The sequence below is a fragment of the Porites lutea genome, chromosome 2, assembly GCF_958299795.1.
Source record: "Porites lutea chromosome 2, jaPorLute2.1, whole genome shotgun sequence".
Taxonomy (NCBI): Eukaryota; Metazoa; Cnidaria; class Anthozoa; order Scleractinia; family Poritidae; genus Porites; species Porites lutea.
Genome location: NC_133202.1, coordinates 33736906 through 33764224, shown reverse-complemented (window position 1 = coordinate 33764224; position 27319 = coordinate 33736906). Strand labels below are relative to the sequence as shown.

At 40.7% G+C, this 27319-nt stretch overlaps 2 protein-coding genes across 2 annotated transcripts in view; one reads left to right on the top strand and one right to left on the bottom strand.

Moving 5' to 3' along the window:
- The window catches only part of LOC140926093 (polycystin family receptor for egg jelly-like), a gene marked incomplete at its 5' end in the record, with an annotated part of 33875 nt that extends 11891 nt beyond the window's left edge, over nt 1-21984 (top strand). The window contains 15 exons of the mRNA XM_073375890.1: nt 631-974; nt 2569-2840; nt 3346-3582; nt 4476-4601; nt 6720-6953; nt 9233-9493; nt 11156-11765; nt 12536-12879; nt 13961-14185; nt 14990-15251; nt 15749-16769; nt 17170-17386; nt 17951-18119; nt 19474-20282; nt 20659-21984. Of these exons, the coding sequence (XP_073231991.1) occupies nt 631-974; nt 2569-2840; nt 3346-3582; nt 4476-4601; nt 6720-6953; nt 9233-9493; nt 11156-11765; nt 12536-12879; nt 13961-14185; nt 14990-15251; nt 15749-16769; nt 17170-17386; nt 17951-18119; nt 19474-20282; nt 20659-21621 (6094 nt within the window). The remainder of the gene's footprint in view (nt 1-630; nt 975-2568; nt 2841-3345; nt 3583-4475; nt 4602-6719; nt 6954-9232; nt 9494-11155; nt 11766-12535; nt 12880-13960; nt 14186-14989; nt 15252-15748; nt 16770-17169; nt 17387-17950; nt 18120-19473; nt 20283-20658) is intronic.
- A 1524-nt stretch (nt 21985-23508) lies between these two features.
- LOC140928403 (pyruvate dehydrogenase [acetyl-transferring]-phosphatase 1, mitochondrial-like) overlaps nt 23509-27319 on the bottom strand; it is a 5031-nt gene continuing 1220 nt past the window's right edge. Inside the window, exons 1-2 of the mRNA XM_073378141.1 lie at nt 27151-27319; nt 23509-24954 (exon numbers count right to left, since the gene is read on the bottom strand). The exon at nt 27151-27319 is cut by the window's right edge and continues 1220 nt beyond it. Coding sequence (XP_073234242.1) covers nt 24374-24954; nt 27151-27319 — 750 coding nt within the window. The 3' untranslated portion in view covers nt 23509-24373. The remainder of the gene's footprint in view (nt 24955-27150) is intronic.

Below are 27319 nucleotides of genomic sequence, written 5' to 3'. Positions count from 1 at the left end.
ATTCAAAATTGTGATTATAATACCGAGTTATCTTAGTTTTATTGCCATCATATCAACGGGTAAAGGGATCACATGGAGCCAGCAGGGGTCGGTGATTCCTTGAATGCTTTAATTTATGACAATGGAAGGACCTTCTCTTAAAGACCCCTCTTTATTATTTTTCAAGAACCTTTCAAGCTTAGTAAAAATCTAAATTTTTTGCTCAATTTATAGGGACCGCCATAAAAATAAGGCCCAACGCACGCGAACATTTATGTCACTTCCACGAATTATTGGGGCAATTATTGTCTAACTTGATTTCTCGGACTCTTCGTTATGTAACAAATGTGGAAAGAAAAGATCGCACTTTCAGTGTTATATATAGATAGCAGAAAATTTTCGCTGTTCCTTTAATGTACTACAGTTCATTCTTTTTTCTCCCCTAAATTTCACGCTTTAGTGAGGGGAGTACACGCGCGAGCGAGCCGCGTGGTCATTTTCGTGTCTAGCGCTTTTCGCTCGACAGAGTGAGAAAAAGAGAGACTGTTCGTATTCTAGAAAATTTCATACCATGATAACGTGTTGTACGTTAGGGGTGTATCAGGCCATGTCTTTTGTAATCATTGAATCCTGTTTTCTCTTGATCCGTAGCTGTACTCCGTTGTGCCCACCAAAGGTCAACATTGACCAAAAGCTACAACTGAAGGGAACCTGTGTGATTTGCTTTGGGACACTGTCGTTCGTATGGAAGCTTTTTCGTCACCCCCCGTCTTCCAAGATAAAAGACCCAACAGACACGAAAGAAATGAAAGAATTCGAAGTTCTAAATCTCGACCAAATCACAACTACATCAATTACATCACTAGATCTGGCAGTGAAACCAGACAACATGGCTAGAGATACTTATTATACTGCTTTATTCAGGGCAATACGACCAAGCGGACAATATGGCGAATACTTTCACACTTTTCTCACCAACTCTCCACCTGAAAACGGTAAGATTTTACCAAAATTTGTCTCTAATTTAATTATGTCCGCACGACAGTATACGCACAAAAAAAACCTGACTCTCTTTTTAATTTTATGAATTTAGACCACTTCTCGTAAAATAATTGTTGTTCTCACTATGATAAGAAGAATTATTAACCCAATCGCCCCTGAGCCGCCTGTAACCGCCCGTACGGATCCACGTCCTTTCTACCCTTTGTGACGTCATCAGTTTTAACGATCAAGGACAACTTTGTCCACCAACTTGTGCAGAGTGAAGAGATCTTTCAAACCATACCGGAATGAGCACAATTCAGTCAAGGATACCGGAGAAAGAAGCAAAAAAACCATGTGACATTGACCTGAAAATCTCCATGAAAATCTTGTTCCATTGCTCACCTACCTTTCCTTTCACCTAATCCTAAGAACCTTAAAGCTTTCCTAAAAACTCTTCCCACCAAAACGAGGCCTACTAAATGCCCAGCAAGAGAAAGAAAAATGAGGCAAGAAAAGTGAAAAAAGAGGGCAGGAGAGAAAGCGAAAAGTAAAAGTCAAGACTGCTGTGTCACTTTTAAACCCAAAAACTCGAAATTTTGCTTTCTGCGAATGCTCCAACTTCGCAAGCTGATATTTTGCATCTGGATCACGAGGCCGCGAAGTGTACGACCTGTAAACCGGTTTGTGGTACGTTTTAACTCTTCATAGCACGAGAGTGTCCATAAAACCACTCGGCTAGCTTCAAATCAAGTTTTTCGGCAAAATCTCCAGGAGCGAATAGGTTAAAGCCGAGGAGGTCTGTCATAGCTGTCCAGAAATGCCCATAACTTTGACCTTACTTAAGGAATTTATGTTTGGGCTATAAAGGAAACTTCGCGTTGCCTATCCTAGAAAGCATGAATCTCATTACTGTGCTTTTCCGGACGTAATATAACTGTCATAGCTGCAGAAGGCAGTAAACCGAAGCAATGGGATTTTTGCCGGCATGTAACTAAAGGGGCCGTTGAGCTGCGTTTCGATCACCGTGATTGCTGGGTCAAACCTGAGCTGAAATTTTAGCAAATTGTTTCCAAAAACGTCAGAGGTGACTTAAAAAGCCTGCGAATACAGCCGTTTCTCCTTGATCCTCGTCGCTAGGCGACACGTCCCAAGCGGCCAGGAGCAAGGAGAAAAGGCTGCATTCGCAGGCTATGACTCAAATGGTTTTTTTCTCTTTACTAGAAGCCTCTTTGGTTAATTTGAAGCTGTCCTAAAAACTATGAATCTGTTCAAATATCCTAGGGGAACTTTGATGGTCTCGAAAGTTTTAGGCGGCTTTTTCGTCTCATCGCATCCGAAACTGTTAGCAACCCTGATGGATACGGTCGAAAAATGGAGGATACTGAGTAGCCGTACTTTCATTACAAGATTCAAGGGGACGTTTTTTCTCTTCACCGAATTTTTCATGAGACCCGGTTTTATCAATAATCACAATATCATAATGATAAATTGTGAAAAACCTCTTTCTCCCAAAATCTTAGACGAATGGGAAGATTTTCCAGAAATTTTTAGCCTTTCTCCCACTACACTTCATGTCTCAGTTCTTTATGATTGATTTTCCTACAGGCACTTGCACTGTCACGCCAAAGAACGGAATAGCCATGAACACCTCATTTACAATAAGCTGCTCAGACTGGGCCGATCCTGATCCTCCTTTCACCTATGAGTTCGCTTACTTAACCGATTTCCAGCCATCCGTCTTTTACGTATCTAAAGATTCCAATGCATCTTCAATACTTCTCCCCATGGGGCACGAAAGCAACGATTTCAAGCTCACCTTGCGCATGCGCATAATCGATCACCTCGGCGCTGCTACAGCAGTTTTTCACGATCTTAAGGTGAGGAGAAAATACGGCGATGAAGGGTTAGAATGTGTACGATGTTTTTGTGCATTGATATAAAAACATGAAGATGTAATAAAAAGTGTTTGAAAAAAGGGAAGGATTGTAGAGGGAGCTTTCCAGTTAGCAACAAGGTGCTAATTAAGGCAGGCATTACCAAGAAGATGTTAAGGAAGGAATATTACATTTTGAGAATAGGAAGAAAGAAAAGAGGGAGGATGGAGATAGAATGAGGGTAGAAGGGAGGAAGGATGAAAGGATGGAAGGGAAAAAGAAGGGAGAGAATAAAACAAGAAGAGAGGAAAGGAAAAGAGGGGAAGAGGGAATTAAGCAGAGAAAAAAATGAGGAATGGGGAATGAACAAATTGGCGTGAAGGGGGACAAGCGAGATAGGATGGTGTTCGAAAATGAAAAGAGGGTTGGTTTGTAGCTGGTCAAGGTAATGAAATATTGTATTAAACATTGTTGATTTTAAGGTAGGTATTTTTTCACATCCCTAAAGGTAATCGTTCCACCGCTTGATGAGAAAGGTCTTGCACATTTCATAAGTAACGACGACGGACTTTTGAAAGAGGCAATTAAGACAGGAGACTTGCAAAAAGTAGTAGAGATTGCCAGTTCTCTCTCTTCGATTTTAAACTTCATGAGCCGGCAAGATAAAGCGGGCAGGAGTCAAAACGAGACGGAAGCTGTGGCAATAACGGAAGGAAAAAGAAAAGAGGTAAGGATGGCTTTTATTGTTTATAGCTTGCACACAAGAATTTTCATAATCACTGCAAAAAAGAAAGCCGGGTTTAGCAATCATAGCTATTTTATGGAAACAACTCGGCTGCGATTATCGCGATCGTAAAGCGACAGCAGTCTCCACGATAGACTCTCCTTGCCGCGATAAGTTGGGGATGAATTCCGCTTCCTTTTTCAGGTTCAAAAAAAATTGAACACACTTTCAGAGTGACATGAGGTGATGCACTACTACTAACACCTAGATTTCAGTTTTTGCTCTACAATGCCAATTATAATTGAGAAAGATATTAAACACTCAATGACTGTTCCTGCCGAAATCAGTTCGTTTTGCTTCCCAAGATCATATCGGGTCAAGAAACTCCGTTGATTTGTCCGCAAGAGTTTCCTAAAGCTCTTTTGTATTGAAACAAAATATTAACTTGACTTAATATTGACTTCACTCATTGTATTCAGCATTGTAAGGCTCCCAAAGCATTACTAAACCTCGATACAGCTAGGCATCCCCTAACAACCAACCATCCTCCTTCAATTTTGCCGACCCCCAAGGGTCATAGTAACGACTAAGTGACCTAATGTAATCTTTAACTAATTAATGGAGCTGAATTACATGAAAGAAGATCATCGCAGTTATAGACGCACCTTTTGCAGTTGCAAATAGAAAGCCGGAAAAGAATTATTATAAATTCTTTTTTCAGGCTTTCTTTTCGGAACTGCAAAAGTTACGTCTATAACTGCCATGATCTTCTTTCATATAATTCTTCACCCCGAAGTTCTCATATATGATTTTCATATATTCATAACTTAATGAGCTGAAGAAATTATCGACAGAGAAAGCTGTGTGAGGGAGTTTTCTTTCAATAGTTTTAAAGAGTTGCTTTTCTTTTCCAGTTTCGCAAAGAAATCATCAAAAATGTGGCTAAATTTGAAGTTTCCAATGTGGACCAGATCAAGCTTGTGGGCTCAGCGTTAGATAGCTTGACTCAACAGCCGGGCGAAGTCGACACACAGGCAGGGGTAAGAGGATCACAGGGTACCCAGTAAAACTGCGTGATCGTATACAATATATTGAAAAACCTCTGTCAAGGATAAACAAGAGAGGGTGGTAGACCCTTGGTATTCTCTCTATGGTATCCTTTCTTGGTAAAAACCTGAACAATGAGACCAAAGTTAATAAATTGCAGTGGTTATTAAGCCTGTTTATGTTTTTGTTGAAGGGGCTTTGTCATGCTAATTAGCCATGTATTTTCGAACATTCACATCAACTGAATTCCAAAAGTAATTGTCCGGTTCCATTATTAAAGACTATATTATTTAGGAGTTGAGACTGTTGCCCGTTGTCTGTTGCTACGGATTGTAAGGATGAACATGGATTGAAACTTGAAAAAACCTTACCTTTATTTTCAAGTGTTCATGCCTCGAAGGGGGGGGGGGGGGGGTGGGGGAGGGCCGAATGCATAGAACATCAAGCACCCGTACTTTCCAAATAGGATCATTAGGAAAAATACATTGTACACTGTATACCGTTTTGCCCAAATTTTCGGGCAGATCGTCTCTCTGAGTGAAGACAGTAAGCAGTAAAAATGTGACAGGGTTGAGTTTAAAAACGCCTCTCTTCCGGTAGATGTCCATCAAGCAAAAACGCCGTGCTTATTTAAGCCCCCGGGGGAGGACTCCGCATATGAAAGGGGTGGGGATGCTCGTCGGAAATTTTGAATTAAATCCCTAAAAGAGACCGATCCAGGCGTAGCCCAAGCTTTTTTTTACCCCTAAAACAGACCATGTTAAAACACAGATAATACACATATTTTTGTATTTTTTCACGTGCAACCCTAAACCAGACCTTCACGGCTAAATATGATGGCGTTTTGCCCAGAACACCCTAAGTGAGACCAAAATCCGAAATTTACACCCCTAAGCGAGACGACGAGCATTCCCACCCCTTTTATATGCAGAGTCTCTCCCCCGGAGTTCAGCACCATTCCTATCTTTTTTAACCAACTGACCAATAGAAACGTTTGCGTTAATTTATTCCGTCACAAATTGAGAACAAAAAAACAGAGTATTGGCCACCATCAGGGAGTTCCCAACATCAACTGCAGAACCATTGTTTTCACCTTAGATTTTTGCCTGCTTTCATAACCACTCTCTTCTACTATGATGACACCTAATAGAAATACTTGGTGTAAGTTATATCAGCTTACAGGGGAGTAGCTCCTGTTGGCTAATACGATTTCTGAAAAAGTATCTCTCTTATCGGGGTCACATTAAGAGATAGCAAATTCGACATTCTTAGGTACCTTAGAATGTAGAATTTGCTATCTCTGAATGTGACCCCGATAAGAGATATTCTTTTTCAGAAAGCGTTTCAAATATTGGAATTCTTGCAAAGAATGTATGTCCAATGAGCGTTTTTGCCACCCAACAATTCTGCAATTTTTGAGAGCCAAATGTATTCTTGATTGCTGCTTGCACAAATCTTCAAACTTACTGTATAGATTATTCGAAGTTAAACAGCTAAAAAAAAATTATTTTTACAACTTTAAATTTAATTGTTGCATTAACAATTGTTGTAATGAGCCATGCAAAGTGTGACAGTGATGTCACGATGAATCTGCCTTTTAAAAGAGTTAGCACAGTCACTCAGAAAACCCTTCGTTTACAGCACGGATGCGCATTCTTCCAGTAACGTCTATCGGTCACTGACCAATACAAACTTATCTTAAAGGGGCTTAAGTTTCCATATGACAAGTTTATTTGAACCGAGTGTATATTTTTAAACATTTATTTTAACATGTTCCTTCTAAATTTTAAAAGTAAATAAGCAATTAGCCAGATTGACTGACCAACTTGTCATTGTTGAGGGAGGAGAAACCACTCCGAAGCATTCTCACATGGTTTAGAACTACCATTCTATATTTAAATCACCTGAGAACATACTTTCCAAGGTATGACCTTCCTCTAATCGCTTAGAATTATAACCCTCTACATTAGTCTATAATTTTGGGTTAACAGGCTTAACTTAAGTGCCGCTACCAAACCGAGTTTCGTGAGGGTTATTGCGAGATACGTATTTCTAGTAAGCATTTATTCTAATATGTGTGTATGTGTGTGTTTTTTTTTTCTTTTTAACAGGAAACGGTTTTGTCGGTGGTCGACCAGATGACCTCAGTATTAGCTTCATCCCCAGGGGAAAACGTGGTTTTCGCTAAAGTCCAAGAAGGAGTCGCTGCTGTTATTAGTGTCATAGGAAACTTAGCGGCTTCGTCATCTTTACTGGCGAAATATGACGCCAATAACACGAACGAGAATATAACAGGTTACGCCGGAAATTCAACAGATGAGGGAATTGTTTCTAGCAAGGAGATTGTAAGTCACACAATTAAGGCGTTGCTTTCAAGTAAACTGTAGTACACTGGGGGGGGGGGGGGGGGGGGCGGAGACACATAAGTTTGATTAAGTTGATACAGTAATTAAAAGCCCACATATAAAAGCCTAGAATTTTCGTGGTCAGGCTGAACAGGTTCTTATATTGTAGGAAGGTTTTTTACAATTCAGGCTGTTTAGGTTCTTAATAGGTTCTTATTTTTCAGAGGTTGTCGTAGTGTAACCATTGGCAGAAAAATTGTGCTAGTGACACATAATGGTTTATGGAAAAAAGATTTCTTGTGAAAATCCAAACAAACGTAAATTAAAGAAACACAAAAACTTTTTTCGAGAATTTTCTCACACAATTAAAATCCAGAATTTTAACCATCAAAATTGGAGTGATTTTTTGTATAAGAAACTATTTTTCTTTTCCAGGCTGAGCAGGTTCTTATATTTTGGGGTATTTAAATGCCAAATTTCAGCCTGTAGGTTCTTAAATCACTAGGTTCTTATTTGTGGGCTTTTTACTGTAACGCAAATCTATTACCATTAAAAAATCTGAGGCCAAGTCCAAATTTCGAACTTTTCATGTAACAAACCATAGTAATCAAGTTCTTGATAAGTTCGACGCTTGTCCGTGCGTCTGTTTCATACGGACAGACGATGTAAAAATGCCGCGGTTTATTCAACATTTAAATTATATTGAGCTGCTCCTCAGGACAACGAAAACTGTCCGCGTCATAAACGGGTTTCTGCAAAGCGGAGTTCTTCCGTACGATTTTAAACTTTTTTGGCACCATATCTTTTTTCGTTTCAACTTTGGCTACGTTCACACGACACAGGAAAAATTTATGACCGGTTGAAAACTCATACGTTGAGGTGGGTCCGTTCACATGGAACCACGTTAGAGCGATTTTCGTATGACCTTGAAAAATGGTTTCGGTAAGTGTTCGTTATTTGCTTTATCAGCCAATGGATGAAAAGATCAAAACATGGCCTCTTCGTTTTCCCGCCAAAGAAAGCCCTAATATGAAGAAGGCATTGTTGGATTGGCCAATCGTGTTACAGTATGACGTCAAAGGGAAGTATCGATTGATTTCTAGAAAGTTCTCGGGCATGAAGTTTAATTTCACCTGAGCGTTCGTTTAACCAACCAAAAGCCGAGCGCGTTTATACCCGTTCGATAAACCAATCAAATCGCTCTATTTCCGCTAGTTTGTTGTTTCTATTTTGTTCGTGCGTTTTCATTTCAAGGTCATGCGAAAATCGCCCTGTCCGGTCGAAATTTTCAGCTAGTCGAAATTCGTCCGGTGCTGTGTCAACAAAGCCTGAGTTCGACGCTTAGTTAAATTGAACATTTGATCCAGCAGTCTCAAAAAGAGTTTGACGTTTGCATGACCTTCGTTTGGAAAGCTAACGTTCAGTAGGGATAGCCCTTCGACAGAGCGAATCACTCGGTTAAACATTCACCCTCTAGTAAACGTCCATTTGCCAAAGTCCTGGAAATTGTTTATCTTTATTTTACTGAGCAGTCACACTTAAGGTCTTGCTCTCGCTTCTGTTTGTGGCCAATCCTGCACCCGATCAAACGACCATTCAACCACTTAAACACCCGGGACCATCTGACCACCTGACCAACCGGCCATCTGACCGCCCGCCCACCGACCATCCGACCGTCCGACCAACCGCCCACAGACTATCCGACCATCCCACCGTCCGACTATCCGACCATCCGATCATCTGGCCATCCGACCACCCGCCCACCGACCAACCGAACGTACGACCACCCGACCACTTCCTCTTTATTATGAGCTTTTAGCTGTGCGTATATCGAGTTATAAATACACTTAGAAGTTTGGAGAGAACTCAAAAAACTAGAGTTGCAACAGGTTTTCACGTAAATCCATCGGATAGTTTTATTATTTTAAAATGCCTCATAAGTAAACAGCAAAACTAAGAAATTAAATATACAACTTTTGATGAAGACCCTATAATAACTTCATGCGCTACGAGATCAGCGTTGACTAAAAACTGATGATAGAAACGCCTTTTGTTGACAAAATTATCGCCCCATGAAAAATATAGGTGATTTCTGCAGCATTGTAAGACACCTGAAAGATAGAGTTGAAAACCTAAGAGGTGCGCAGTTTTTTAAATTCATTATCTAGTTTATTAGATATCAGCTGCAAGTGGACTGATGTCCCGAGTGAAATGTTTCTTTTTCTGTGCAGATTTACGAGATCCTCATTCCAATAAGTGCAGTCTTTTTCCTTTTTCAGGCCAGAAATCGCACTTTGAAATGTTTCGAAGCTCGTGACACGCTAGCCAACGCTGTTTTTGGATATCTCATTTCTGGAGACGACCCAGCTGAAATCAACTCTCTCTTCTTAAATTTGACTCTAAGGAAACTGCTTTTGGAGGACTTGGGTGGCTCGGGTGTTTCAAATAGCGAAACTAGTTTTGTTTTACCGTCGCTTGAGGAAATGAATATGACGTACGGAGCTAATGGAACAGAAAAATACTCTAGTGTCGGTGCACAGGTAGGTGTAAACCTTTTGACGAGGATATAATACTTGTAGAGGGTCTCAATGGGGTTTACTCCCCCGGGGGGGGGGGTGGGGGTAGGTACTGCCATATATGGGCTATATAGGTATGTGCCGCTGTGAAGGGTATGGTTTTCAAGCAGTTTACTCTAGGACAGGGTATATAAATCAAAGCGTTTGGGTCTAGAATAGGGTATCATTTTTCAGGAAACTGATCAGTTGGTTGAAGATTTTATCTAGACTAGGGATTGTGGTATAAGGTTTTGTTTTGGCTAGACTGTGCTAGTGACCTCAGTAGTTTCTGAAAAACAGCTACTGTAGGACATGGGGGATTTGGGGAGTTTACTCTAGTATAGGGTAACAAAATTCATCAGCTGAACTAGCTCTGGTATAAGTTAAGGGTTCCAGGGTCCCAGCGGCACATCCTCACCCAGAAATTCCTAAAGTACCCCCCCCCCCCCCCGGGGTTTACTCTCAGCCGTCAAACGGCCTAAAACTTCAGTAACCGTCAACAGTAAAAAAGACAAGTTAAGATTAACCGCCAAAAAGTATTTTGCAGTGACCTGTGTAAATTTTGAGTCGTGTACATTTGTGTATAGTTTTAGGTTTTAGGTAAGATCATGAAAATTGAAATTGAAATTGAATAGTCATGTAATAAATTAGTGTGCTAGTACGTTGGAAAGTCTCCCCAATTAGCTAACCGTTAAGCTAAATACATTGACACTAAAATAAAGTCATTATTATTATTATTATTATTATTATTATTATTTTAAATCTCACTATTTCAGCTGATCTTAACGGAATTTCGGCTCCTAAAGAATTTCAAAACTGGAAAAACCAGTTCCCATGTTTTCAAAAACACTCTTTCTAGCCATTACAATACCTTACAACCTGCTTATGTCTGGGAACATTTCGAAATTTTATAACCTTCGTTCGATATATTTAAATTCTAACATGACTTTGAGGCTTTCTGATTATTTTTTCTATATTTGGTTTGGTTTTCTTTGTGCTCACGTCTCTTCTGGGAATTGCGAGACAATGGAGTGGTAAAAAATTGACAACTTTGACCCTAAAGCCTCGGAGTCATCTTAGAATTTTAATATATCGAACGTGGGCTATAAAGTAATTATATTTGTGCAATTTTCAGCTCTTTGCAAGCAATAACCAAAATATAACAAAAATAAAAGGCATATGTTCATGAGGCAAAAAAATGTAAAAAAAGATTCGCTTATACAACTTCTTCAAAAACCTGAGCAATTGTCAGTATTCGCTTTAACCGCGGCAGGATATATTAGCTCAGTCGGTAGAGCGCTTGTCTACAGCTGAGCGGGAGATCGCCAACCTCGTCCCCAGGGCGCTTTTCTCTGCCTCCAAAGCCAGGGAAAAGCGCCCTAGGGACGAGGTTGGCCAATAATGTACACGAAGGGTATTGCAGAAAATGTAGAATTTTTAAGGATTTGTCTCGTATGTCTAATTGCGGCCCATTTGTTTAAGCAGCGCACCGGAATAAGAAGGGGTATAGATAGCTGTCAGCTTACAGCTGACTCACTTTCAGCTCTGTCTTCTTTTGCCTTGCTTCGTGTAAGAATCATATTGTGTCTTTGGCAAGAAAGATGGAGTTAACATGGTTAACTAACGAAGATGATTGCTCTTTCTTAGATGAGTTCATCTCCTGAAAACACACTTACTTGGTCGAATAGCAGCAAATACGTCAAGTCATTTTTAGTGGGCCTTATTCTAAGGGACGAAAATGGAAATCCGCTGAACACTTCCAGTTTTACTGGCGATGTCGACATTTACGTTCCACGCAATGCAAGCCAGAAACCAAAACAAGAAGAGTTCCACGTCATTCCTTTAGGAGACAACCAGTTTATCCAATATCATACACTGGACGTAAATTCTGCAAATTATTCTGTTCATATTCAAGTGATCCCACTGAATAGTTCTAATGAAATGTCTGTCTTTTTGCGGTATAACGAAAGACCAAATACTGACAAATTTGATTACAACTGGACAATTCCAAACTTCAGTAACTGTTCCTTCAGGAACGTGTCTAGGAATGTTTCTTCTTCGTTGAATTCTACAGAAGAGTCGCTGAATTCTACGAAGGAGTCTTCTGATGTGAACAGTGCAGGGAACTTAAACGCGACAAATTCTACGGAAACTGAGTATCATGTTGAGATCGACGTTGTGAGAGATTGTGTCATAGACCCGTACACCGTCTCCATAAGTAATAGCCTGGTGACTAAAACGGGAAAATATTACATTGGTAGGTCTTTCAAGTGCTTATTTGTAAAGTCTATTGATAGCTAGAAGTAATACGCCCCCCTTCCCCCCCCCCCCCAAAAAAAAAAAAAAAACTGATGCTCTCGGGGAGCAATGGAGGTGCAGGTCTTGAACACTCGCCGTCTCCCGTCTCGCCGTCTCGCCGTCTCGCCGTCTCCCTCCCGTAACCCCACCAACCCTACCCAGGTGGAGAACGAGTGGCTCGGGCTTAACTTCCAGCGTCAACACTAGATGTGTGTTGACTTGTTGCTGGTACTTGTTCTTTGTTTCTCTCTCTTTTCTTTTTCCCCGAGTGCAAGAAAAACTAAAATGAAACTCTGGAACAATACTGTCGATAAGTTAACATATTTATCTTACCAAGCATAACTTTCCATTCATTTTTGTATTGTAATTTAGATTTAAATTGAACTTGAGGCTTTTAAAATTGAAGGTTTAAATGTGATTTCAAGTTCATAATGTAGTAAAGTCTATGAATGCCGATTTACGGACGTTTCACCAAGTCGTTTCTCCAACGTCCTGTTTGCAAACGATGTATTGTATTGGACTTTTATGTGTCATAGCTGAAAGAACGAGGTATATATTACATGTGTAGCGCTCGCTTTGTTTCGTGGGCGAAACGACTTAAGACGTTAGCGAACGGGACGCTAGCGAAACGACCGATCACCATGTATGCCAGACAAGCTGAACAAGCCACTCTGTGTGGATAAAGTTTTACTTAACTTTATCTCACACTTTATGTCTTGAAAACTCCAGGTATTTATTACAAAAAGCAAGATCCGGAGACTCCAACAGAACCGGACGTGCAAGCAACAAGTCCTTCGCCCGCCGCTGAGCGTAATCGTAGAGGTCTTCCTTTAGAATGTAGCAGCAGGGGTACGCATGGTCGAATGAAGCGTTCATGTGTGATCATCCCACCTCCGCCTCCAACACCCACCACACCTTCAAAAATCCGGGAAGGCACCAAAGCTCCTAATGTGGACTTTCAAGGCAACACCTTCAACCCCAATGACACTGAACGCTATCTCTTGAGAGTTTTCTCATCAAACTGCTTATTTTGGGATGAAGTAAACGAGAATTGGATCAACACTGGATGCAAGGCGAGTGACTTTGCTGTTTGTGTTGTAATGTGTTAATATCTATTCAAAAAAAGTTCAATAATTGCTTTTGTAGTGCCACTGTATTTCAAATTGCTATGTTTTTTGGTGTCTTGATAGGGGTGGTCTCCCCCTTGATGTAGCAAATGTGTTCACTGATTTTGATTTTGCTGGTGCTCAACTTGATGTCTTTTCTGGGTTTTAAATGCCACTGATCTTGCTGTTCTGTACAGTACGTCACTGTTTTGTGTTTTCCAATTGTTACTTGTTCTTATTTTACGTGAGTCTTTTTCAGACCTGTGTATTTGACTCCGCTTTGTCCATCCCTTTCTTGGGAATTCCCTGTAAAAGGGACCTTAAGATCCGAGGACGGCGATGGCATTGAAATCGTCGCTGAAAAAGTGAATTGGCGTTCTTTCAATCTTCACCGCGATTACTCCAAGTCACTAACTTTGTCAAATGTAGGTGAACTCTCCTAAAGCTGAATTCCTAAGGACCATATCCAAGTCAGTTCAGAAAGAGAGAGGAAATTTCGTCGTCGCTTGTGTGATTCCTCTGTAAAACGTGAAATCAGGCATTTACTCGTCGTAGTCGTGTGCGACGGGAAAGAAATGTACAAAAAAGCGTGATGCACGTGCAAAATTGTTGTTTTGGTTATTAAACCTATTGCTTTTTTGACGTTCTCGTTGCCGTCGCCGTCGTCGGATCTTAAGGTCCCTATTATCTCTGTGTATACTGCACACTTGGGTATTACTTATACAGATTTAGGTGCTCTAAGCGAACGGAAAGCCAGTATCTTTTACCCAGGTATACAGGTATCGCTTGATCAGTGGTCAATACAAAGTACAAATCACATCGATTGCTGCATTTACCATTCGTCTTTATTGCAGTGAAATTAACTAGGCTTTTGATACTCTTCTGTAATCTAATAAAGATGGAGCCACACGGGGATTGGTCATCATTAGAGGTTCAATTTTAAATCGATCTCCGACCAGCATCCTCGCTCCTTTCACATGGGATGGAATCCCCACCGGGTTATTATTTGATTATTGTTTCCTTTTAATGCAACTACTTTATTCCACAGGTGGGAGAACAAACCAAACCCGAGCTTATCCATTGCAAATGTAATCATCTAACTTCATTTGCTAGCGACTTTCTGGTGGCACCAAATCCAATCGATTTTGACAAAGTATTTTCAGCCGACCTCAGCGAGAACTTTGTGGTTCTGTTAGTCGTGTGCTTAATCTTTGGACTATACATACTGTTGGTTGTTATTGCCAGGAGATTTGACAAAAAAGACCTCGAGAAGGTAGGATTTGCTGCAATATCCCCTGCCCGAAGGTCACAATTATAGAGGAGTTAAACCTTCACTTTCAAGGCAAACACCATACAGTAGAGTTTGCCTTAAAGGAGCTGTATCCTCAAATTTAGCCAAATTCAGCAGGCAAACTGGCCGAGTAACCCAGATCAGTTGAAATATATAATCCGATCGGTTATTTTTTGCTAGAATTAAAAAACCGCCTATGATGATAAACGAATGTACGGTCTCCAAATTACATAAGATATTGTACGCATGCACAATCGGCTCCCGGTAAGCGTCATTTCCATTAGGGAGCTTTAGCGTCGACGACGGCGACGGCAGCGAAAACGTCACTTTAAAAAGGCATTCGCGTTTTTTCAAACATTGTCGCGTTTATTCCAATCCTCTGAAAATGTCAAATGTAGGGGGACCGCACTCAAGTTTAGACAGAGAAGGAAAAATTCGCCGTCGCTTGTTTACGTCCTCCATTAAGCGTGGAATCAGGCATGTTCACGTCGTAGTCGCGCAGTGACGGTAAAGAAATGTACAAAAAAGCGTGATGCACGTGCAAAGTCGTTGTTTTGCTTAACAAACCCATTGCTTTTTTGGCGTTCTCGTTGCCGTCGCCGTCGTCATTGCTAAAACTCCCTATTATCTTATTGTAGGGGGAGGGGGGAGGCAAGAACTAAACCTCAAACATTTTTTGGTAAACGAATCTTAACTTGTGCTTTTCCTCCGCAGTCAAAAACCACCCTACTTTTGTATATGTAGGCACATGTAATTTATGCTGATGACATTTAATCAATTCTGCAGACTGGAGCTACCGCGGTAAGCAAAGGAGGTGAAGCCACGTTTCCGTACCTTATAAGCGTTCGCACTGGAGTTAGGCAAAACGCAGGGACCACCAGTAGTGTATTTATAGTGCTCTCAGGTGACGAGTGGGAAAGCCCCCCAATGCCGTTGGCGGACCATAACCGGAAAGTGTTCCAAAGGGGACAGGAGAATAACTTCGTGGTGACACTGCCCAGACGACTTGGTAACTTAAATCATATCAGGATATGGCACGATAACTTAGGTATTATGGCATTACAGTGTATTTATACAGTCGACCCTCTCTTAACGGACACCTCTATACGACGGACACCTCTGTAAAATGGACACCTAGAGTTGGTCCCTGCCTTTCTTTACCCCCTTTATTCAACTCTCTATCAGATAGACATTTCTCTAAGACGGACACTAAGTGCCCATCCCAAAGGTGTCCATCTTAAAGAGAGTTGACTGTATTGTCCTTAATACCTTTAACTTATCACCTCTTCCCACCCCATTTTTTTATCTGAAAACGAGAAATGTCATAAATCACCTGAATCATGCACTGTCTATAACTGAGCAAAACGTTTTAAAAAACAAACTTAAATACCAAACAGTCAGTCATAATGTTGAAATAACCCAAGCACACAACATGTCAATCCCGGTTCGGCGAGGAAGAAAATGTTTCTTAACCTTAAAATTTAGCGAAAGAGAGTCCCAGCGGTATATTTATTAATCTCCTTCAATTCTGTGACCAACTTCTAGGAAACAATCCTTCCTGGTATCTTAGCCGTGTTTCCGTGGATGATCTCCGTACAGAAGACCGCTGGTATTTCATCTGTGAGCGCTGGCTCGCCGTTGAAGAGGGTGACGGGAGGGTGGATAGAATACTTCCGGTTGCCAGCGACAAGGAGCTGACGCACTTCCAACATCTGTTTGTGAGCAAGACCGTTAGAGAACTGGGCGACGGACACCTGTGGTTTTCAGTGGTGACACGTCCTGCCAACAGCCCGTTCACACGAGTTCAGCGTATTTCTTGTTGTTTGTCTTTACTATGCCTCACCATGGTCACGAACGCCATGTTTTACCAGATAGGCGGATCAGCAGAATCAGCAATGATGATAAGAATTGGAACATATGAGTTCGATCTCAAAGTGTTGATAATCGGTGTCCAAGCGAGCCTTATTGTTTTCCCCGTCAACTTAGCATTGGTTCAAATATTTCGAAGCGTGCGCCCGACAAAATCAAAGCAGCAGCCTGATCTAGATACCACCGAGGGGACCGAGGGAAGGCGAGACGAGGGATTTTCGGATATTAGCCGGTGCACCTCCAGAGAGTCGCTTTCTCTAGATTTACAAGAGGCATATTCAATCGAGAAAGATGAACAAGCTGACAGCAACAGCAACAAGAAAAAAGACGAAGACGACAAAACTAAGAAGAAAGAGAAAGGCCTGCCGCATGGTTTTGTTTACGTAGCATGGGTTCTCTGCTTTCTATCTTCTGTTACTAGTGCAACTTTTACCGTCTTCTACTCTCTGGCATGGGGGCCAGAGATAGCAAACAAATGGCTTATCGCCTTTGTGACCTCATTTTCCCAGTCGATACTGGTCATACAGCCTTTTAAGGTAGTCTTGGTGGCTCTGTTATTTGCCATGATTATCCGAAAGCCAATGGATTCAGACGACGACGTATCGCAAAAGAAGGAACTCAAAGGTAGCCGTGATGGTAGAGAGACTGGAGATGACGTTGTGCATGATTATGACGACGACGATGACGAACAATACGGGTAGGTACTGGTTTGTGAACAGTGAAATACGTCATTAAAGAAAATGCTTTATTCGCCGCGAAATCTAAGTAGCTCTTCAATTATGACTATATCAACTGACCCAGGATCATTAACGGAAATGACGGAATTTTGTTATATACGTAGTATAACACTTCATAAAATAATGTCATGTCTTGCAACTATAAAACATTGCAGCAGTAATTTTTGAAATCGATGGATTTGCTTCTACTTTTTTCAACACTTAATCTAAGCTAACCATAAGGTTAATTGCGAGACATTGTTTTTTACTTTAAAATGGTTGTTATACTAGATAATTTTTATTTCAACTTGCATCTCGACAAGTTGCAAGAGAAATTCGAGGTGTAACAGGACTCCGTCTCTTATGTTTCTCACCAAACAGGCCACCAGACGAAGAATTTCTGAAATCGGCACGTGAACAAAGACTGAAGGAAGTACGCATGTCCCAAATCATAAAAGAGGTGTTGACGTATTTTCTTTTCGTCATATTTCTTCTCCTGGTTGCCTATGGCAACAGAGATCCCTATGCCTACCTTTTGAGGAAGAACCTCCATGACACATTCGTAGACTTGGACGAGACAGGGGTTGATCTGGCTGATGTAAGTATATGGAAGTTATTCTTACGAGTAATACCGTAAAATCTTGAAGCCCATGTGCATTTTGCGGCTAGTCTTGCTAATTCGCCACCAAAAACCTCGCAGTTTTGAACAAAAATCTTCTGCAGGTATCCGTACAGAGGCTCCTTAGTCTAAGTTTCCATTTAGACCCATTTTACACAGGAGCCACAGGCTCTTATTTTAAAGATTTCAATTAAAACTTAGAATTCAGACATCAAATAAAACAAGCTCTTATGAGCAATGAAAAATCATTCAGCTCCACTGATTTTCATTTCAAATACATAACTGTAAATATACAGCAAAATACAGTAGTTTAACACTGCTTTATTGACGTATCATCGGTATAAAAGCATTTGACTAAGGAAAAAGTAACTTAAAATATGACTTGTAGTCGTTCACATTGTAGTTATTTTGACATGCTTCATGTATATGTTAGCAATAGACAGTACCAATATTCTCCCAGGGAAGAATATTGGCATTTTTGTAGGGAAAACAGTGAGAAAAGCGACTTTTTTTTGAAATGCCACGTATTGTTTCTTTATCAAGGCAAGTGACGTGGATCTGTTTTTTCACTGGGGTCGAGAAACACTGGTGCCGAACTTATACCCGGGTGTTCTATACAATAACAAATCGGATAAATACACGGGATTTATTGACGACCGGAACAACTATTTGGTTGGAATCTCCAGATTCAGACAAGCACGAGTGCAAAAAGGTATGAAAAAGATTCAAATGAAAATTAAAGATAAACTAGAGGTAATGGAAGTTAAGAGAAGTGCATTTGACGTATAGACACATAACAAGGACCAAAATACAGGCAATGGCACTTATGTCATGCGCCAAAATCAGTGTCCACGAATGTATGGAAGGACCAAAGCAGACCTTCGCCGCGACTATCTCCGCAAAACGTGATTAGTATGGGTCTTCCTTCGCCGAACGCAGAAATAAAAACTTGTTAAAAGGCTCGCCTCAAGGAAATATAGGAATTCTACCTCGACTCCTTGTTGATGTAGAGACTTAAAAGTATTACCAGTACGTTTGAAATGAACATGATTCTTTTTTGTTTTTGTTATCATTTTAAAGGATGATAGGTTTTAAAATTGCCGTCCCACAAAAGTCGACGATTATGACCTCAATCTTTGGCTCACTATAGTTGCTAGGGCTGCTGCAGTGTCCAGGGCGCCACTTCTCCTGTTTATGTTTTATGTTTTAGAAAAGTACAATAGTATGTTCTCCAAGATTTAAACTATAGAACTTACCAGTCTCCTATTAAACGTACTATTGGACTTACACTCAAAGTATGGTTTTACATCGAGCACTGATTTGATAGAAACTAATGGCATGCAGGAAAAGATGCTTACATTCATACCCTATAGGTAGATAATTTATATATTAGGTACCGCAAACCGCATCTGGCTGACTGTTTACGTCCGCCTTTATTTTGACTAACGAAACTAAAACCCAGTTAACCAGGGTGAGGACAAATTTTTGAACAGACAAAGACTTGCACGGATCCGCCCTTCGTTTACATGGGACCCGCGGAACCGGGCAAGTTTACCAAGAACCCCATTTACACGGGTCCGGACAAATTTTTGAACGGAGCAAAACTTGCACGCATCTGCCTTTTGTGTACACGGTATCCACGGAACTGGGCAAGTTTTTAAACCGCAAAGTGTGCAAGTTCTTTACCTGATCAGAAGTAGGTCAGAATTTTTGACCAGTACTGTTCCACTTTTAAGCGGACTCGTGTTAACTTCTAACCGTGCAAGTTTTTGCATAGTTTGCGACGTAAAAGCCTAAAGCCAGGTTACGCGGCTTTGGTAAAAAAAAGCCACTCCAATGCTGACACCTAAAAAAAAATTGGTAAGGACTAGTGTAAACAGCACTATACATGTAACAGAATTTGCCCGGTTCCAGGTAAAGCTAAAACGGGTTAAATAGGTAAAAAATTCGTCCGTTCAAAAATTTGTCACGTTTGGGCCCTTGTAAACAGGTGGGGTCTATTAAGAGAATTTATCTTTTGATAAAACATTAAAGCTGCACTCTTCGCATTTCGGTTCCTTTTACAGATTCCTGTGTCGTTGTAGACGATTTTAAGCCCTATTTCAACGACTGCTTGGCTGAATATTCTGTACTGAAAGAAGACAAGGGGGACTATGATGTGGGATGGGCTTATCTGAACAAAACTCATGCAACAACTGCTCGCCGCAGGAGGAGTATTGAAGAACAGTTCGCCTTCAGGGACATAGGAAAAGAGACACTCGCAGAATATGGCGATTCGTCTCGTGTTCGTTTACGTCGTGCAGTCGAACCTGTGTACACATCTACTTCAGGTCGTCAACAGAGAAAACGAAAACGACCCGGAAACACAGTAAAAACTTATTTCGTCCTCGATTCTGCTGTTCTTCCCGATGGTTCGATCATATCTTGCCCCACCCGATGGTTGTATCATGACACTCTAGATCTCAATGGCTACCCCTTCTGGGGCCATATGAGCCTTTACAGCGGGGGTGGATACCCCGCGGATTTAGGATACGACTACCCCACGGCACTGACCGTAATTGCGGATCTGCATTCCCATAACTGGGTTGACACGAGAACCCGCGCAGTTTTCGTTGAATTCACTGTGTACAATGCTAACGTGAACCTATTTGGCATCGCGTTTATGTTCGTAGAATTCCTGCCAACGGGCGGTGCCTTTCCTCGAGTCCATTTTGTCGTCTCACGTCTGTACAGTTATGTTGGTCCCTACAGCAGGTTCATTCTAGCCTGCCAAATTTTTTTGGTTCTCTTCATGTTTTATTTCATGTACCGCGAAGGTAAAAAGATGTACAAACAGCGCAAAGGGTACTTTCACGGATTCTTTAACTGGATGGAGGTAATTTCATATAATTACTATTTATCCATTCATTTATTCATACCAGTCGTAGGTTAAGTAGCTGGTTGTATTTCGCGTATCAGTAGTGCTTTTTATCTATGATCTATGACGGGTACTTTTTCTCAACAAGCGATTCCGCCCCCAATTTGGGTAACATTTAGCATGCGTCCCTCCAGCCTTTTGCCTTCACGCTGGATAAACAGATTCTCACGGAAAGAGTTCAGACAAGCCATTTACCTTTTGTTGGTCGCAACCGCTGCTAATATATGGAGTGATTCGTTAAACCCCGCAACGCGCATTACCTTTAAGAGTTACCAAAATCTATCTAATTCATTGGCATTTCACGTTTTGAGAAATATTATCTCTCTACTAATAGGTACTCCTTATTGTCTGTGAGTTTGCCATGGGTATACTTTATCTTGTACGCTGGTTACAAGTGGAAGAAAACTTCTTAAAGTTGCGTTACAATCCCAAGGACTTTGTGAGCTTCCAGTACGCCGGGGCAGCGGACGAGTCCCTGAGTCTGATCATGGGGCTGCTTGTGTTCTTGGTTACCCTGCGGTTCATGAAACTCTTTAGGTTTAACAAGCGTATGTCACTTCTGGGGTCAACCATCGCTGATTTCGCCAAGCCACTTGGATCTTTTCTAGTGACTTTCATGCTGGTATTTCTCGCGTATGCCATCTTGGCGTTTCTGTCGTTTAGCAATAACAACGACAAGTTCAAGAATTTCCTCACCACGTTTGAAACTCAAACAGCTATAATTCTGGGCGACTTTGATTACAGGAACATCGAGCGTACAAACCGTTTGCTGGGGCCCTTCTACTTTTTTACATTCATGTACTTCTGCGTTTTCTACCTGCTTAACATGTTCGTAGCAATCATAAACGACTCATTTACTGATGTGAAGGCTTCGAACGATAAACAGATGAACGAATACGAGATGGTAGAATTTATCATGTCAAAGTTCAGAGGGAACCTGGGTCTCAACAGAAATCGTATCGGGTCGGGTGGTAAGTCGAATGCATTCCCAACCTCGCCTCCTTTTAAGCCTTCTGATTACAAGCATCGTGACAGCGAAGATTCTCTATCGGGGTGCTGTATGTCAATGGAATTCGACACCGGCAAACGAATTCTGCGCACACTCGCTACGTTGAACAAAAACGTGGATCGGCTGACCATGCAATTGGAAAGGTGCAGTGACAACGACGATGCAGCAGATAACATATTGCTGGACATGCTTGACACCATGAACGACGAACAGTCTCTCCGACGTTACACTGCGATGAGTGAGAGAATATCTCTCTCAAGCAGCTTTGTGACCGCTGTAGATGCGTAACAATCTAACGCGGACTACTACACTTTTTTTACACGGCGTTCCAGGGAGCTTTGATATTGTTAGACATTTCGATCAGTTGAAAACTTGAAATCCGTACATAGTCTATAAGTATCTTTGTTGCAAGCATGCATTTCACTTTCCAAACATATAATCCAAACATATGCACGGGGAGTAACGCTCTCCCTCAAAGGGAATGTACAGTGGATCGAGTGAGGAATTCAATGTCCCTAACCAATAATTCAAAAAAAAAACTAACCGACAGTTTCGGGTTGAACAAGTACAGTTCAATTTCAAGCGTAAAATACCCTCCAACTTAAAAGGGAAGAAAAGCCGTCCGAGCTCGAAATTTTTATTTGCATTAATTCGCAATTGGCATTTATATTATTGTCTTGATGAGTCCGCTCAAGGCGAAACTCTCGTTGGGACGGCGAAAAGGTGGCCGAAGCCGCTTCACTTCAGTGTAGAAGTACTTAACAAGGCGAGTTCTCAGTATTTCTGGGTGTCGTCCGCCATCTTTGATTTTTAATGCAGAGGGGACCCCCAAAAAAGCACAGTACGAGTGCGCGGCGTCCCAGTTGCGTCACAGAGAACTCGCCAAGGCTGAGTCGTACCATAACCGGTTCCAGGCATGGATTAGGCTAGCCGCAGTAGGGCCGGACTGAGGCCATTTTCTTCGACGACACTAACATTTGACTACAACTACCAGAATCATTTCGTTTTTCATTTCTTATTTATATCCTTTCCATCCCGCTGAGTTTTAAAATAACAATTTGCACAAGAAAACAATAAACTGAAGAATTTCGGTTGTTGCAGTAAAATGACATCATCATCCACATATTATGTCCATTAAAACGCATAGTTCAGTTCAAGCCCTCCCGATGGCATGAATAGCCTTGGACTGTAGAAGCTGACTCGTCCCTGGTCGTCTTCGTGTAACGCGCGCAGCGGGAGCAAGGGGTGATGGAAAGGGAAAAGGGAGGAAGACGACGTCTCTCTGCCTCGCTTACGTCCTTCCCATCACACCCCGCGCGTCATTAGGGAAAGATAGTGAGAGTCGACTGGGAAAGAGTCAGCTATGGAAGAAGGAGAAATTATCTAACAAGTAAAAATGGGCGCTCATGAGAGTAGCCTGGGTTACCCAGTAGGTTAGCTTTATAAACCAGTTTGCTAAGAAGGTTATCTGAAAAAGTAATGCAGTATGAACTGTCAACGTCCCGAACAAAAGACTGAAACGGACAAAAAGTTATATTGTTCTAAGATTAATTGTACATTATTATAACATAGTCTACTCATAATCACTCTCCTAAAATTTAAAAGGCGATATACTATTTTGTAGGTAGGATAGTTTTTCCTTTCTGTCGGACGACGTTGCTTTAGTTGGTTACAAATTGTCGCGTCCTGACTCATTCATGCTAGAATGTTCCCTGAGTAACGTTTAAGGAGACTGCGGTCTCAATATATGGGTGTTTTGATTGCAAAAGTCGATTCGTTACTCGTAGGGATAATATAAACGGACGAGTTTTTCTTTGACTTACGCCAAGACTGCTCCCTTAAACGAAGGGAGCAGGGTACCGGACCATCTTTTTGTATCAAAATTATCTTTACATTGTAATGTATCCAGGTAACAGCGAATTTTCACCTTGAGTTTAGCCTACGAGCAAGCTCTCCGGGCGCTCAGCTTGCTCGCAGGCTACCTTGAGTTAGGCAAGTCTAACGCCTATCTGACCCAAAGAAAAGAAAGTAAGTACTATAAATTCACTAATAAAGTCTAGCTTATACATACAATCACTTTTAAATAAACTTAAACACAACAAATTCGATTCGTTGTCTCTTTATTCTGCGCTTGCTGTGTTATTGCCTTTATTTACAAACGAATAAATATGACTGAAAAATACTTTTAAAAATCCCCTCTGTAGTTTTTTTCGGAATAACGTAACCTCCATTTATACCGCACATAATATATTGTAATAGACCCGACACCAATAATGTGGGAAACAATTTCTGGTACAAGAATACTCCCTTCGAAAAGAAAAATTGGAGACATTTTTTCAAGATATATTAAATAGTTTACTCGAAAGATACAGTTCTTCAAGTTTAATTGTGTCAGAGACAGTCAATTCTTATGCTTGACAATGTTTCACGCTGAAAAATGGTTCACTGTGTAATAAGATAGAAAGTTGGGCTGTACAAAACAGGCCCCGCATTAACTGCGACAAACTCAGACGATCGATCGAGAATTACTGTCCTTTCGACCATCGCACATATATTTACCATCGTCATTTATTAAAAATAATAACCAGTTATCACCTAAAGACACCTGGCAATATAGAAAACACCTTCGTTTTTCCCGTTAATAATAGACCCTTTCCACAAATGTTTTGTACTGTTTATATGGGTGGTAAAATCTGGGATGCTCAAGAACGGCGAATCAATTCAGAGTACATAATTATTATTTACAACACATAAATAAACATAAGCTCCACTATTGAGTGTGACAGGACCGAGTTTCCTCAAGAGAAAGTTTCCTTGAACTAAGAATTACTGACCAAACACAAACACATTCACTTAAGCTATCAAAACTCAAACGACAATGAACGCGCTGGTGAGATAATTCACCTGATCAATGTCTTCTTCCCTCAGTTCCAACTTTTCCTGGCTAAGATACTTTCCATACAGCTTTATGTCAACTTTTGAACTCGGCACCATAGGGCCTACTGATTATTGCGTAGGGCAAGGCCTTTTTTACAGGAAGCTACTCCACTGCCACATTGCTCCAATCAAAATGCACCACAGTAACAGTGATGTCATCACGATATCTGCGCACATCAGGGTAGGGGATACTTAAGCTCATGGTTACAGATACGTGATCTGCACCACCAAGAGCCTCCTTGATGAGACAAGAAGCTGCGTTCTCTAACTCACAGGACGATTTCAGTTCATCGTCATCAGCTGATTCTTGCCTCTGGTAAACGATACTGCTACCTGGGTTACGCCGCTTTAAATTCTCCCGCACAATGTCCACAGCCTCTTCATTACTTAGCATATCCCACAATCCATCACTGGCAAGGATTAAAAACTTGTCTGAACGCTGCAACTGGTATGACGTCACTTCCGGTTCAGCCGTGAGGTAAGGTGGCGTATGAAAATCTGACAGATGCGCGAGCCCTTTCTGTTGAAACACCTTCTCTTGCTTCTTCTTACTCCATTTAAATTTAGCATCGCCAAATGCTCTTAGAGGTGCAAGACGTCCCAGAAGCCTTTCAGACCTGAGACAGGTATAGGCTTCCTCCACAGGGTGCTCATTCAACACTCGCTGAACTTCACTTGGGTTCCCTGTATGACAAGAAAATTCATGAGGAACACTGAATTGGTTTAGTGACAATAGATGAGTTTGCAAATGTAGGTGTAGTGCATTTGACGGTGGTGGGTCCTACATCTTAATCCGGCAGCCAGTCACCTTACCTGCATGAACTAAGCACTGAGCTAGAAGCAGTATGGTAATCAAAGGTTTTCGAGTGTAAAATACACTAAAATCATGACGTTTCATCTGATGAGGCACAAAATGGCCTTTAAACATCAAAAAAAGATATTTTTTTTACCATTTTTTTTCGAAATAGCAAGTTCACTATCAATGAATTAACAACATTTAATGTTATTGTAAAAAACAAATAGACCACAATTTTTTCCACACATTGTCTACTCTTACAGACCACAGAGAGATATCAAAATGTATTGCCCAAGTGGAACCACAGGCGAGAAATTTTACTGCCAAGTTTTTAGTTTGCAAAGAGTGAAAAATGTTTTCTACAGTCAACTACTCTCCAAGACAGTCAGCTTTGCAACTGGCACCATCTGTCCATCTTCGAGAGATGTCTGTCATGCATTTACCAGCTATATAATTTTTTTTTCGGTGGGTAAGAAGGGGTTTCAATAAAAATTCAAGTAGCCAGCAGGTTTGAATAATACCCAACTATATGAACACGGGGCTTTTAATATCCTTCTTCTAGGTGGGTTTGGGGGCGTGAAATTGCAATGCCCTAAAATGCAATTTCTAGCATTCTGGGCACTAAATTTAGTACAAAAGATACTATAATTTCAATCAAAATGGATATGTAATGTACAGATGAGAGGCTCAATCTTTTCATAAATATTTTAAAATTGAAGGAGAGTCCAGAAAATTGAATTTTAATTTAAGTTTTGACAGAATCTTTCTTTAAGTTTATTCATTCTCAGCGTCCAATTTAGGGGGGGAAAGTAGCCAACTTCTCCGAGCAAGGTTGGTGGTGTGTTTTGTCAGTTGTCTGTGCTTGTTCAGCACAAAAGTGAGCAAGTTCCTTAACGATCCCAACTGCATGGCTGTCAGGATGTTCACAATGGATTTTAGCAACGCATTTGACTCTGTAAACCACCAACTTCTTGCTACCAAACTTAAAGACATTTCTCTAAAATCATATATTGTCAATTGGTGATTGAATTTTCTACCAGGACAAATGCAAAGGGTGGCATATAATTGGAAGCATGTAAATGAGGGTGCTATACAAGGAAGCATGAGTGGCCCTTATTTAATTAGCATTTTTCTGAATGACTTAGAGATGAGTATAGGTGGGGAAACTGTCTGTTTTAACTATGCTGATGACTGTAAACAATACACAGGAACACTACACAATACACAGGAACAACAATTATTGTTGTTACTGTGTTTAAGAACAATGACCCAGCAGCTGAACTTGTTTATAGGTTTTTAGAATGGTCTATAGTAGCAATTTAATGAAATGTAATCCCTTTTAGTGTAAGGAGCTTGCTTTCCAAAAGAAGAGACATAACAATGTTTACAAAATGATTTTGAACACACCACTATGCTCCAGACTAACTGTCCTTGGATTCAATTTCCAGCAAGACTGTAGATATGATTAAAAGCCTGTTAAGGACAAGCTTCCTAAGGCCAATAAATGCCTGTACGTCATAAATCTTTGCGAAAGGAGGGATATAACTCAGCTTGAGGTAGATTATTCATTAAGACCATAGTTTTACCCAGTGTCACCTACGCACTAGTGGTACATGGAGCCTTAGAGCCAGAAATAGCAACAGTGTAAGATTTTCTAAACAGATGCCATAAAAGGCAATATATTTTAGTTAGATTAAAATAATGTTAGAGCTTCATTAGAAAAACAAGACAGGAAAGCTTTTTAAAAAATTCTCAACTTGGTACCCACCCGCTACATGAGCAGTCTCAAAGACTAAGGTCATCAATTCTAACTTGCGCAACAAGAATAGCGCTCACACTCTAATTAATACAGAATGTTTTAAGAATACATTTATCAATAGACTTACCTATAGATACAATCTTAATATGTAACCAACCACTATGGTTATGTTTTTAAGAATTTCTCTATTGGCTGTCATATTTGCAAAATATGTAACATAAGATATGTAGTTTTTATTTTATGAAAAATAAAGACATTTATTGTTATTATCATTATCATTATCATTATCATTATTATTCTTGAAAACCCTGGGAAAGGTACTCACCTGCTGTATGATCATTGGATAACTGCAATGCCGACCACAATCCATCCTCACTCTGAACACCCAATACAGCACGGCAGTCTCCACAGTTTGCCACAGTCAGCTCAGTACCTTTTATATGCACAACCAATGCACAGGCCCCTGATGATATGGATTTAAATTTATGTTCGTT